The following is a 13,876-nucleotide window of genomic DNA, read 5'->3' as shown; positions in this document are numbered from 1 at the left end:
TGAGATATTTGTAATCCACCCCCCTCTTTTCTTATTTTTGAAATAAGCGTAGACACATCAGCTTTCGTGGTCAACCCTACGCCCCGCAAACAGAACTTTATATAATCGTCTCTCCGCGTGAATAAAGCGCTTCGCTCCGTACAGACGTCATTCGGTAATTACGTGTTTGTCTATGGAGGATTGTTAGGCGTTTTAGATAACACGCGTTCCTCAGCCACTCACACACGCTGCAATCTCGAGGATGATTAGGATTCGGGGGACCCTGATTGTTCATCATCCTTTATCCTTCCTGATATACCACGGTGTATTCAGATTTATTCAATTGAAATGCAAATGTGTGCACATCCTCTGCTGGGTTTTGACAACGTATGAGTAAAAGTCTTCTAATTACGTTGAACGAATTTCCTGCAGGAAGGTATAAACTCCCAAACTTAAGTTCTGCTTGACCATCTGGCAACAGTACAGACTCTCGGCGAGCTCACCTGGTTCCACTTGCTGTCGCCGAGAACTAACAGATGACTCTGCTTCACTGTCATCGCTCGTTCTGGCTCAATGCTTTCCAGAGTTTTCACTGTGGCAATGCTGACAAGAAATGTGATTACATTTATAAATCTTGTTTTGTTTTTTTTCCCCCCTCCTAGCCCTATGACAGTGCGAAAAGGAAAGCGCTTAGCCATCTCCATCCAGGAGCACATGGCCATCGACGTCTGCCCGGGCCCCATCCGCCCCATCCGTCAAATCTCTGCCTACTTCCCCCGCCTCTCGCCCACTTCCTCCTTCTCCGAGCCGCTCTCGCCCAATCAGGTGGCAGCGCCCGCCTCGCTCAGCCCCGGCAGCGCGGGTCAAAGTGGAGCCGTCGGTGGAGGAGGGGGAGGGGGAGGGGGAGGGGGGTGGAGTGGGGGTCTGCTATCGCCGGCGGCGGCGGTTGGGGGAGGCTCACTGTCCGCCATGAGCAGCATGGACACCTCCATCGAGATTGACAGCTGTGACAGCGACGATAACAGTGAGTGACCTGAAACCGACTGCGGGGCATCAGTGTCGTCGCATCACCCTGGTCCGTGTCACACTTCCATTGTAAATCCAGTCGTCGCGACACATCTGGTTATTGGAATGCTTTTCTTTCATGTGATACATTGACTCATTCGTACAAAATCAAATCGATAGTTCTGACTCCCGTGGTCACATGACTGCGGGAAGACTTCCTGCAGGAGACAGCACAGGTGTGGAGGGTGGAGAGGTGGACAGTGCTTTGAATTTGTTGAGGCAAAAGACAATGCGACAGACAACACATCTATGCAGAGACATTTTCTCATCTCGTGCCACTTGGGCCCGTTTTTACCGACTTTGTTTGACTTCTGTCTGAGAAAACGGATGCGTTGTGTTTTCACTCTTGTAAATGTGCAACAAATACAACAACATGCTGTGCTAATATAAGAGCGTATGTAGGATTCAACAGTATATCCTTATCTGCTATTACGCAATAGTCTGAAGTGGCAGGGTGCAAAAAAAATATTACTGCTTCCAACAGAAAGTGACCAGGTGATAAAAGGATTCTTGATTTGAAGTTATAACTCCAAAACTGATTTACAATCAAGCTTAATAAGCAGTTTTAATCAGTTTTAATGAGAATATAGGTTCATGCTCTGACTGTAATCTGGATTTTTTTTTTTTAATTTAGAATAATGTAATTATGATTTTGCAATTTGGAGAGTTTCTTTCTATTTCTCTGCTGCTTTCCACCTACTGGTGCGTCTCAGCTGACATTTCTATTTCTTTCTCTGTGTACTATTTGTATTACAGTCATGTTTCTGAGTTACTTCTGGAAGAAAGATGATTTCACGTTATCGGAGAAAGTATCTTTCAGGTTGTCTTTTTATTGATTTTTTTGATTTTTTTAGAAGAGATCTTTTACTGTTTTGAAACTGTGAGTTTTGGAGTAAAAGCAATATGATAAATCCAATAAAAGATGCTTATCCATGAGTGTGATGGGATAGCTGTAGGAGAGGATTACTCTCGAAATAGAAGTGTGTCTGCATATTGCTTCACAAGTAATCGACTGTTTTGCTTCTGTTCTTATTTTTTAAACGATAAAAAACCCATTTTGCTAAAAAATCTCAGGGGAAGTCAAAATAAAAACTCCATAGTTGGGATTTTGTCATAAAAGGGCTTAACAACTGCAAAATTTACCTTCATCCTTTTGCAGGCTTTAGATTTACAACAATGATGGTTTTAAGTGTTCTTGTCCTCTCAGCTCAAATGCAAATAAGCATATTTGAACTCTTCAGCTGACAAAATGAGTGTATTCAGCCTTGACTGCCGGCCAACCCTGCCATCATTTTTCATCTCTTTTCGGAGATAATAGAGTCATCAGTACAAAAGCAATTACCAAAGTAACTGGCATACCTCTTTTTTTTTTTTTTTTGTAAATGACTTTTCATTAACTGTCTTCCAGCCTCTTTGGGGACGCTGGAGTTTGACCTACTGTATGAAAAAGCCACCAGCTCCTTACACTGCACCGTCCTCAGAGCGAAGGTGAGCACGTCTTTGAAAACCTCCAGCAGTTCATGGATTGGAAAAAATAACGCCTTCTTGTGTTCATTAAAAGGGTCATATTATGCAAAATTCACTTCCTAAAGGTTTTCCAGCAGTAATAATCGTCCCCATACCTGGACTGACGCCCCAGAAGTGAAGACAGTCTGTCCTCTCTCTCCCTGGCTTGTTTCAGGTTTTAAAAAGTGTGTTGCTCCAACCGGCCAATCAGAAATCAAACCCTATATAGGGTCATTGGGGGTTTAGCCAATCACAATCAAGGTCGGCCCTCCCTTTGACTCCTCCCACAATTAGGCAGCTCTGCTCTGGCACATGGCACCACGAGAGGAAGTACTTCCTCCTTCTCCCAAGATGGGCATGTGTGGGCGGAGCCAGTCCAGCTCACACAGACACAGCAGATTCTGAATGCAGCTCCTATGATCCAATATTCAAATGAGGAAAATCAAGGAGGAGCTAGAAACTTTGAATACAAGGTTTTTAACCAAATGTTGAAAAGCTGAATAATATGACCACTTGAAGAGTTGCAGAGTCTTAAAAGAAGATACGCTGATTCAGAGCAAAATTACCTCAAAAGTTTTGAGAATGTACTTGATGGGATGAATCGAATTTGATGCAAACACATGTCGTCCCCAGAGTTTCAATGCTAATTCACAAAAAGCGTAGCAGCTAGGAAACGTTGTTCCACTTTGGTACGTTAGCGTTGTCATTGACACTGTGTCAGCTCATATTGTTCTTCTCGCTTCATGAGACAAAACACTTTGCTGTTTGGTGCCAAACTCTCAGGATTCAATTGAACGGTCGCTCCTCCGGTAGCTTTGCTCATTTGAACCTAAACAGTGGATGAAGAAAAACATCTCTTGCCAGATGTTCAATCTGCGCTTGTCTAATTTTTACATTAACTCAGCAGCATTTGTGTTGGAGAAAATAATGACCTTATCTGCTTTGGTATGCTTACCTCGGAGGAGCAGTAAAACATTCGCCTGCTGAAATTCATGCTTGTGAATGCACTTCAGTCGTGAAAAGAACATTGTCCCACTCAGTGTTCAGTGATAATTCTACTTGATTGCAAAAAAAAAAAACCATTCCAATACGATCAATGGATGATTATATGGAGGAAAACAAAAGCAGAGGAGGTGTTTGGTGAAATGTAATTTCCAGCTCCCGGTTCTTAGAACTCATAATTCTAACTTGTTTTCAGACTTAAATTGCTGAAGTTGTCATTTTCAGCTTTACATTGTCAGTCGCATTCACTCAATCACACACAGGCAGATCAGTTCATTCTTTTTGAGCGATTTGGGTTCGGTGTCTTGCTCAAGAGAACTTCGATATTTAAACGGGGAGAGACCAGAGATTGGAACGACATACAGTAACTTGTATATACAGGTATCTCTTGGTGTTTGTGTATATTATATTATTTCTTTTAATCTCCATGTCCATGTTTTTTTCCAAAGAGCAATGTTGAGAAAACGATTCCACACAGTGTTTTCGAATTCAGAGATTATGACAATGATTTGATCCATTTGCTTGGATAATATAACAGTTTGTGCAGTTAAATCAAACACACTCTTGTACAGCTAGAATGTTTCCAGCCATAAGCTCTCACTTTTCCTATTTATTTTCTGCTTTTTCACGGGGGCTGTGTGGAGCTCTGAAACTGACAGCCAAATTAAAAACTCGCCCGCCTTATTTATTCCTCCCTGTTTCAAATTTAATTTCGACTAATCCCTCAACACTTAGCATTTCAGTCACTTAAGACATCGCCGCCACTTTTGGAGGTTTGTACAGTGTTCTCCTCGGTGCATTTTATCCAATCCAATCCAATCCAATGTATTTATAAAGCACTATTAAAAACAACTCAGTTGACCAAAGTGCTGTACAACAATATAAAAATACAATTATAAATACAACAATACAGTGGCAGCACAGAATACACTTTGAGCAGTAAAAGTCAACTTCAACACTGGTTAAAAGCCAAAGAGAACATGCGTGTTTTAAGATGTGATTTAAAAACATGAAGGGAGTCAGCCTGTCTAATGAACAGAGGAAGCTCATTCCACAGTTTGGGACCAACCACAGAAAACGCTCGGTCTCCTCTGAGTTTGCGATGCGTCTGGGGGACCGAAAGCAACGCTTGATCAGCTGACCTGAGTGAACGTGCTGGGGAGTACGACACAAGCAGGTCGGACAGGTAACGAGGGGCAAGGTCATTAAGACATTTAAAAACAAATAACAGAATTTTAAAATCAATTCTAAATTGCACTGGGAGCCAGTGCAGAGAAGAGAGGACGGGTGAAATATGATCATATTTTTGTGAGCCAGTCAAGAGGCGCGCTGCAGCGTTCTGAACCAGCTGCAGGCGGGTCAGTAAGGACTGGCTGATGCCGGTGTACAGGGCGTTGCAATAGTCCAGCCGGGTTGTGACAAAAGCATGAATCAGTATTTCAAAATGATGTTTTGAAAGTGAGGATTTTATCTTTGCGAGTTGCCTCAGGTGGAAAAAACTGGCCTTCACCACAGCACTGATCTGTTTGTCAAATTTAAAATGTTGATCCATCTTTACCCCCAGATTAGAAACAGTTGGTTTGACAAACTGTGTCAGCGATCCTAGGTTCACTGGGGCGGCAGTACCAGAAGTGCTCGGCCCCACTAGGAGGACTTCAGTCTTTCTGTCATTAAAATGTAAAAAGTTAGCAGACATCCAGGATTTGATTGCTTCAATACACTCCAAAAGTTGAGTGGCACTGAAAGCATTCTCACGCTTCAGGGGCACATAGATTTGGCTGTCATCAGCATACAAGTGAAATGACACCCCAAATCTACGGAGAACAGATCCTAGCGGGAGCAGGTACAGTGAAAACAGGAGAGGACCAAGGATGGACCCTTGCGGTACTCCATACGACAGGGGGGCTGTGGAGGAAACACAATCCCCAACTTTAACACAGAAACTCCTCCCTGTTAAATAGGATCTGAACCATTTTAAGGCACATCCCCGAATGCCAACCAGATTTTCAAGGCGATACAGGAGGATTTCATGGTCGACTGTATCGAACGCAGCAGTTAGGTCCAACAGCACCAGAGCCACAGTATGGCCAGAATCATTCAACATTAAAATGTCATTAAAAACCCTTAATAAAGCGGACTCAGTACTGTGGAGGTTCTTAAAACCAGACTGAAAAACCTCTGGGATCTCATGTTCATCCAAGAATGACTTCATCTGAATGAAAACAATTTTCTCCAAAATTTTGGAAAAAAATGGGAGCTTGGAAATGGGGCGGAAATTAGAAGGGTCGTTAGAATTTAGGCCCGGCTTTTTAGTTAATGGCTGAACAACAGCGTGTTTGAAACTTGCAGGCACTGCCCCATTCGCCAAGCAACCATTAACACAATGCAAAGCAAAGGGTGCTATTGTGGAAAACACATCTTTGAACAGGCGTGGGGAAATAGGATCAAACGGTGAACCAGCGGGCTTCATTTGACTGACCACCTTTTCCAAGTTAGCGAGTGTGACAGGCTCAAACTGACAGAATAAAGCTGAGCAAGAAACATGGTTAGACATGCCTACAGAGGGAGGGCTGATAAGAGCCCTAGTGCTCACAACCTTATTTATAAAAAAGTTCAAGAAGTTTTCACACACTTCAGGTGTTGCCTCTAGGCCATTGGATTGAGGAACATTAAGAGCAGCATTCACCATATTAAAAAGAACCCGAGGGTTGTTTCTGTTCGACGTAACCATATCAGCAAAGTACATAGCCTTGGCAGATTTGACACTTTTCTGATAGGTATGTAAGCTGTCTTTTAACAGTTGAATGGAAACCTGCAACTTATCCCTTTTCCATTTTATAACTGAGTTATTTTTCTCCGCCAGGGTCTGAAGCCGATGGATTTCAATGGTTTGGCTGATCCGTACGTCAAGCTGCACCTGTTGCCAGGAGCTTGCAAGGTCTGTTTTTATTATCAGCATCACTGCGTGTTTGTATAACTGAACGAGACCTTCGGTAGTCTGTCAGCGAGGGCTTTTGAGTGATCACTTAATTCATGCTCTCTTCGTCGGAGTTGCATAATGAAAATGGGAAAGACTATTAAATCAGCGGGCAAACAGGACAACCCTGCGTTCAGGAGGAATCTTTGTCCTGAGAAGACCGTGGTGTTCTGTCTGGGAACCGAGCATGAAGGTGCATTAATGATTTTCCCGTCCTGTCCGTGTTGATTTGCAGGCCAATAAACTGAAAACCAAGATTGTTCGCAACACGCTGAACCCCGTGTGGAACGAGACTCTCACCTACTGCGGAATCACCGAGGAAGACATGTACCGCAAGACGCTCCGGTAAATGTTTGCCGAAGGAGAAGCCATGCTGCTCTTCTTCATGTCCTGCCTTTCCACTTTGTTTCCTCCTCCTCGGTAAAGCCTCGCCTGTGTTGACACAGGATTTCTTAGCATCGATTTCAATCTTGGAGCCTTTTGCTATCTCTTTCAGCCCCCCCCCCCTTTTCCATCTGCTCTGATCCATGAGATCCTCCTGTCACATCACCTTTATTCCTCCTCATCCTCACCCTCTCCCGTCCAACCAGGATGAGGAAAGATCTCCTTCTGAACCATCCCTTTCTCCTTGTCTCTCCTTCCATCTCGCTTTCTCTCTTTCCAAGCTACAGTGACAGATTGAGGTCATACTAAGCACCACCAGGGTTTTAATTTCATTGACCCCCCCACCCCCACTCCTCCTCTTCCTCCTCCTCCAGAGGTGACGAAAGCTGCGAATTGTCTCAGTCTATGACTAAAAGTTTGCCACGGCACACATGGGAGACGGGAGTGGGATTTAAGTAGGATGGACGGACGGTCTCTCGGGGGAAATTAGAGGAACTGGCCCCACCGGCCTGTGACACAGTGTTAATTCAGCACAGGCAATGAAAGATCAGGACACAGGAAATTTAACTTGGGGAAAATACGGAAACATGTCACCATCTCCCACTGCGCCGACTTTTAAAACGCTCTGCTACGTTATTTTTTTATCAGAGACTGAATTGAGATGTCTTTTTATGGCCTATGCAAATGCCCATGACGTCATGAAGATGCAATCAAACTGCTATCAGGGTGAAATTTGATTAACCTACTAAAGAAATACATTACAGAATCCACCGCTGTGGGCCTGCTGCCATTTCTCCGGCCGTTTTGTTGCGCAAATGTTCATTACAACTCAGTGTAAGACACTGAGGATTTAAGGAAGAGAAAGTCATCAGAGAGAGAGAGAGCATTTGCTGTTTTCTCCTCAGCAGCTGAACTCAATATGAACGAGACACAATAACAAGAGATGCACAATTGAAACTATCAAACAAACTAACAGAATGCTGCAGGCAACAGATTGCAGTGTAATCCCCGGGTAAATAAGCAGCAAATGTAGAAAAACAAACCATTGGGCTATTTTTATTATTTTTTTTATCCAATTCATACTGTTAGGCATGACGATCATAATTTGGAGGCCTGCTCTTGATTTTTGAAGTCCTCCTCTTCAATTCCCTAATATTTATTGCCTTTCGCCAATTGTTATTGTGCTTTTCCACAGCACGGTCAGACGCGTGAATTTTGAAAGAATTACAGTGTCCAGGGACAATTTCGAGTTTTGTCTAAAAAGGAGAAAAAGGTTTGAGATTGAAAATATAAAGAAATACTATCATAATACGTTGCTGCATTATTGGATAAGAAAACGGTAGTTTGTGTCCATTTTCAGCTCAAATTCAGTAACTGTTAATACCTTTATTCATTCTACTTTGTTAGGTCGTGTTTATGCACTCAAGTCATAACTAAGCATCCGGTTAAATCTGCAATCCAAGGATTTGATCCAGAGAAAATATGGAGCCGTCTCCATTAAGACGTCAACAAAAATAAATCCTCTGGTTGGCCAGAAAAGAATCAGCCAATCAGATGAAAGCTTCACAGACACGAGAGCTCAGAGAGAAGCTTTTAAAGGTTTTATTAATTCCTCCCCAACATTTTTTTGGTTCTTTGTAATAAATGGCAGAATATTAACTACCTGCTAAAATGAGTCCGGTCGTCAGATGTTATGATAATCAGCATATTACATGTTTTCTTTCTAAACAGCGAGAAACCTTTTGTTTGTTTTGTTCTTGTTTTTTTTTTTTTTTTAATCCAGCTTATCTTTATCTCGCTTCAAAATGAACATGAGCGTTGCGCTTTCTGGAGACATAAAAGCTTCAGTATATTTCGTGATGTTCAAACTGTGGCAATGAGGCTTTTTCTCGGTGCTTCGCAGCGGAAAAGTGTCTGTCCAGAGAGGAATTATGCTTCTTCTCCACCCGCGTCTCGCACTCAATACTTTTACTGTGCAGATAATCAATTGTTCTCTTCTTTGTGATTTATAAAAACAAATTTGTGAACAGGTGAGGGTATTTAGAAAAAGTATCTCACATGATGAGATGATATTCCTTGCACGAAGGCTTTGTCATATTTACGTATATATTTAATAGTGAAATCTGTGCATCTTGAGAGACGTGTATAGTGACGACGGTTTCCATTACTCCGAACCAAAAGCCTCAGCTTGAGCACTTTCAGGTGGCGGCTGTGGCTCCGTTGGTGGAGCAGGTCGATCACGGGTTCGATCCCCCTCCTGTCCACACTCCTGTTCATGAGCAAGACACTGAAGCAAATTGGTCCCAGTGGACGGTTGAGCGTCTTAAATGGCAGCTGTCACCACTGGTGTGTGTGTGTGTGTGTGTGTGTGTGTGTGTGTGTGTGTGTCCATTTACAAAAGAAGTATGATGGGAGTCAACATTATGAGACTTTTTAGATCTTCAGGTATAAGAATGAGGGTTTATCTGTGGTGTGACATAGTGATTCTCACTCTTGCTTCACGGCGAGATCATCCCTGGTTCAATTCCGGGCTTGGGAGGGCTTTCCGCATTAACTCTGCATGTTCTCCCTGTGCATGCATGGGTTCCATGCTGGTGCAGAAGATCGATGGATCGGACCGAGTGATCAGTTCAAGTTGTGTGAAAATGGTGCGCGTGTGTCTCCACACATGCCGTTTCACCAGCAGAAGTCCCTTTGAATGGACTCTTGTTCTGTAAGTGTTGTCAGGATTTCTTTGTGGACGTTTAACTTGGCGACAGCGTGTGTGGGTTGGATTCATGACACTGCTTAACTGACAAATATGAGACCGCGTCGGAGAAGTAGGAAGCATGAGCTGTCACTGAGACAGTAAACATGTTTCTATTAGTTCACGCGGCTCGCATCGGCATGACGCTCCGTTCCTCAGAGACGACTCTTTGACCCATTGTACTCTCACTCACCACTCAACTCATGCCCATTTTATCAGGGCTGCCCTTTCTTTGGTAAAAGCTATCCGTCAGTATCTTTCACCTCTCTGTGTGCCTCCCGGCTTTTCTTAGTTGTCCTCTGCTCTCATTCCTTCCCCACACTGCTTCTTTATTTCTCTCCATTTATATTATTTCCTGTTTTCCTGCCATCGGGTGTGTGTGTGTGTGTGTGTGTGTGTGTGTGTGTGTGTGTGTGTGTGTGTGTGTGTGTGTGTGTGTGTGTGTGTGTGTGTGTGTGTGTGTGTGTGTGTGTGTGTGTGTGTGTGTGTGTGTTGCTAGACTAGACATTACCTCCGGGGATTTCAGCACATATCAATAAAACCGATTTTTTTATTTTATGACCAGAAACTAAATGGAGCAGGTGACTGCGACGTGCCGTTTCTATCCGGCCGCTCATTCATATCTGTATTCCTCTGCAGGGAAATCACATGCTTCATTTTCTTCATCTCGCTGCATATCTCATCCATATTTACATAAGTTAAAATAAGTCCTCCTTTAATTGATTTAAGTTAGCCTCCAGCATACTGATCGAAATGCTGAGATTTTGAATGATTTCTACGGTTTTATCTCCTCCGTCGCCCGTCTTGTTTTTCCCCATAACTTTCTCATTCGCTCGTCTCTGCTGCTGCTGCTTTCCACCTACTGGTGCGTCTCAGCTGACATTATGGCAGGAGTAAAAACGCGCCAGGCCAATAAATATAGATTGATTCAACCTTGCGCGATGCACTTTCACACCACCCGAACTTTAAAAAAACAAAAAAACGTTACAAATGGTAATGAACTGCAGAGATTGCAGGCACTGACTTATACATATAGTCAGGGTGCGATTTGCTGGAGGAGATAAAATCTACCTCCTACTTTCAATAATTAAAAGTACTTCACCAGTAGACTGGACAAAAACACATCACATATATGCGTCTGAGTTAAAGTGAAAGTCGTGCTAGGAAATATTAGTTTTGCGGAGTATATATCTTTTCATAACATCGCGGGATGTTTCAGTCTTGGTTGCGGTGAATCTGTCTGATGTTTGGACGGCCTTTTCAGTGACACAGTGATGGCTTAAGGTAAGATTGAAACGGCTTAATTAATTAAATCACGTGGAGGAAAGAAATATGTGGAGCTGCGAAAACATGTTTGGAAGCAAACGTGATGGTCTATATAGTGATGTGTTTTATTAATTTGTCATCTAATCGTCATGATGTTGCCCTGAGGCAACGAATCAAATGTTCAGACTGGCCAATAAGCACCATACTGTTACATAATGTTATATAATGTTTTTGATGTGTCATCCACCATCAGTTATAATACTTGGACACAGTTACATGTTAGGAGCAACTTGAATCTATAGTTAATGCATACAGGAAAAATGAAATGATGTTTTGTGTCCTTATTTTGTCCTCCAAGGAGAAGGGCCAGTGGTTTATAATGAGTCTGCTGAAGAGAACTAAGAGGAAAATGAAGACAAAATGGGAAGAGGAAGAGGAAGACGTACATTCCATACCAGTCTTGTATTTCACACTGACCCAGATGGAGAAAAGCCACCAGCACCGACTCCAATGACTAACCCTCCCAAAATCAACAGTTATTCTATCCCCCTTATCAATACTTCAAGCTGTTTTTTTTTTTGTTTTGTATTTTTTTAACCGGGGCAATTCAGTCTACATGTGGATGGAAACCAACCGAGTGTCCGAAGTTCCTGACACCATGAATCTGAATAGACGTCACAAAACATCCCAATCATGAGGAACAAGCCAAACCAAAGCCTTCCAGCTTAACTCCATGGATGTAGTTAGAAAATACTCATCTTGACCAGTTCTGAAGATATTCCACACAACGTTGGGATACATACAGGGAGAGTTGTCCAACCAGCCAGATGATGGAACAAATGCTACCTTTGTCCTCCGCCTGGCCCGGCCTCCATCTTGCTCTTGTTCTGGAAGAAATCCACCTACAATCGTCCGGGGGAAGTGAACACAGGGGAAGAAGTGGGCCTACGACTGCCGTTCCAGTCCCTGTTGTGCGCCTATACCACAGACTACTAAACTGTCATGGCAGAAAACAGAGTGCGATGCGAACACCAAAACACAAGTGTCTGAAGTGTGGCGTCCTTCTCTGTTTCACATCCGAATTCAGCTGCTTCCCGACGGCTTCAGTAATCGATACACTATTAGCAACCTCTCAATATGTCTTTTTTTTTTTTAACCATATAAAGTAAAAAAAAGTCAGTCAGCATTTCCATAAGCAGAATTTTTCTTCATTACATTTTAAAGCACGTCGCTCCATAAAATAAATACTTGTTTCAAACTCCAATTTATTCCTCTTCTTTCATCGGGATTTCTTTGTAAAAACGAAATTACAGGCTGGAAAAAGACGCATATACCGCCTCTTCCTCTTCGTCCACTCCTCCGAACGTGCCCCCTGGTTTCTTCCCACATTGCACCCTGCGTACAGACGATAATTTTCTGACTGCATGATCACTTTTGTTGTCTCAATTCTTGCCATAACATTATAATGAATTACGTTATGCTGTTTGACTGCAGCAGTCCTTCACAGATACACGAAGCCCCGCTTCACCGGCTTTTCTTTACATTTTCTCTTCCCCACCCCGTATATCAGCTCTTTCCATTTTTATTCATGATTTGCACACTCCCCGACGTCGTCTTTGTTTCTCACTATTTCTCGCTCTCTTTTTTAAATCCCCCCCCCCTTGTGTCTCTCACTCCCAGGGTGTCGGTGTGTGACGAAGACAAGCTGACACATAATGAGTTCATCGGGGAGTCGCGGGTGGCCCTGCGCCGTGTGAAGCCGGACCAGACCAAACACTTTAACATCTGTCTGGAGCATCCACCTCCTGTGAGCATAAGGGGGGGGGGGGGGGACAGGAGCAAGTTGAAAGCAGGAGCAAAAATGGGAAAATTAATGTGTATGAGGGAGATAAATGACTGGAGGGTGTTGCAGCTTTCACTATATTAAGGCTCACGGTCTGACTCATGAGTGCGAGGAGCAGAGATGTGTGGAGGAAGTCAGGAGGGGTGGGGGGTGGAGGGGGGGGGGGGGGGGGGGGGTGTTGAACAGGGAAAGCAGGAACATGCCAACGGGTCGGCGTTGAACATTGATGTTTAGCAAACACACCAATCCACTGTGCTGATCGCTCCATACCTAGGCCTCATTATGCATAACACACCGACGTGTGTGTGTGTGTGTGTGTGTGTGTGTGTGTGTGTGTGTGTGTGTGTGTGTGTGTGTGTGTGTGTGTGTGTGTGTGTGTGTGTGTGTGTGTGTGTGTGTGTATACAATCTCTGCAGCATCATTAGCAAAGGGACTGAAGAAATGCTGCTGGCACAATGTCCTCAAACACCACCGCTCACCCCAGACCACCCCGTTATTAGAGATTAAACACTGACTCAGGGTCCGTGCAGTTATTTGAGGGTTAAAAAAGAAAATTGGGCGCCGATTCTCACACTATGCGTATGCTACATCACAAGCACGAGAGTGAAGGACTCCTTCCATATGTGTCAAAACAACAATCAGGAGAAACACCATGTATACTTTAAATCAGCATAATTGTTGCAAATGTTTTGAAAAAAGTTAGAATAAGTGTACGAATGCTGCTGGTTTGAGGAGAATATTGATTGAACACATTCACTTATTGGAGCCTAAAGCTTGATTTTCACACAATCCACAAGATATTTATAGCTGTAATGAGCTCTATACAATATGTTGTATACCAGTCCTGGTTGTCACCAAGTTGTGACTTTATGACAAAAATAATAATTTCTCGGCACCTCATAAATTATCATTTCAAATATGGATTGGAACAATTCTAACAAACGAGGTGAGAAGACTTAATTATTGAACCTGAGACGTAGTGAAAGGTGGATTTTATTTCCAGTGAAGAGGCTTTTCAACCTTCCCGTCTGCTTCTATCCATGCTGTGTACATTTTCGGAGCTTAAACAATAAAACAACCGAGGACCGCAAACTTTTTTTTTTTAATG

General features: G+C 43.1%; 1 protein-coding gene across 1 annotated transcript in view; it reads left to right on the top strand.

Annotated features, from left to right (window-relative positions):
• Positions 1 to 13,876, top strand: part of LOC308122124 (double C2-like domain-containing protein alpha) — a gene marked incomplete at its 3' end in the record, with an annotated part of 33,032 nt that overhangs the window by 3,494 nt on the left and 15,662 nt on the right. The window contains exons 2-6 of the mRNA XM_080483783.1: positions 642 to 1,003; positions 2,453 to 2,532; positions 6,416 to 6,490; positions 6,765 to 6,874; positions 12,606 to 12,732. Coding sequence (XP_080339909.1) covers positions 646 to 1,003; positions 2,453 to 2,532; positions 6,416 to 6,490; positions 6,765 to 6,874; positions 12,606 to 12,732 — 750 coding nt within the window. The 5' untranslated portion in view covers positions 642 to 645. The remainder of the gene's footprint in view (positions 1 to 641; positions 1,004 to 2,452; positions 2,533 to 6,415; positions 6,491 to 6,764; positions 6,875 to 12,605; positions 12,733 to 13,876) is intronic.

This window comes from Lipophrys pholis (assembly GCF_963383615.2).
Source record: "Lipophrys pholis genome assembly, chromosome: 1".
Lineage (NCBI taxonomy): Eukaryota > Metazoa > Chordata > Actinopteri > Blenniiformes > Blenniidae > Lipophrys > Lipophrys pholis.
The sequence above is the reverse complement of the archived record's forward strand: the minus strand, read 5'-3'. Positions and strand labels throughout refer to the sequence as shown.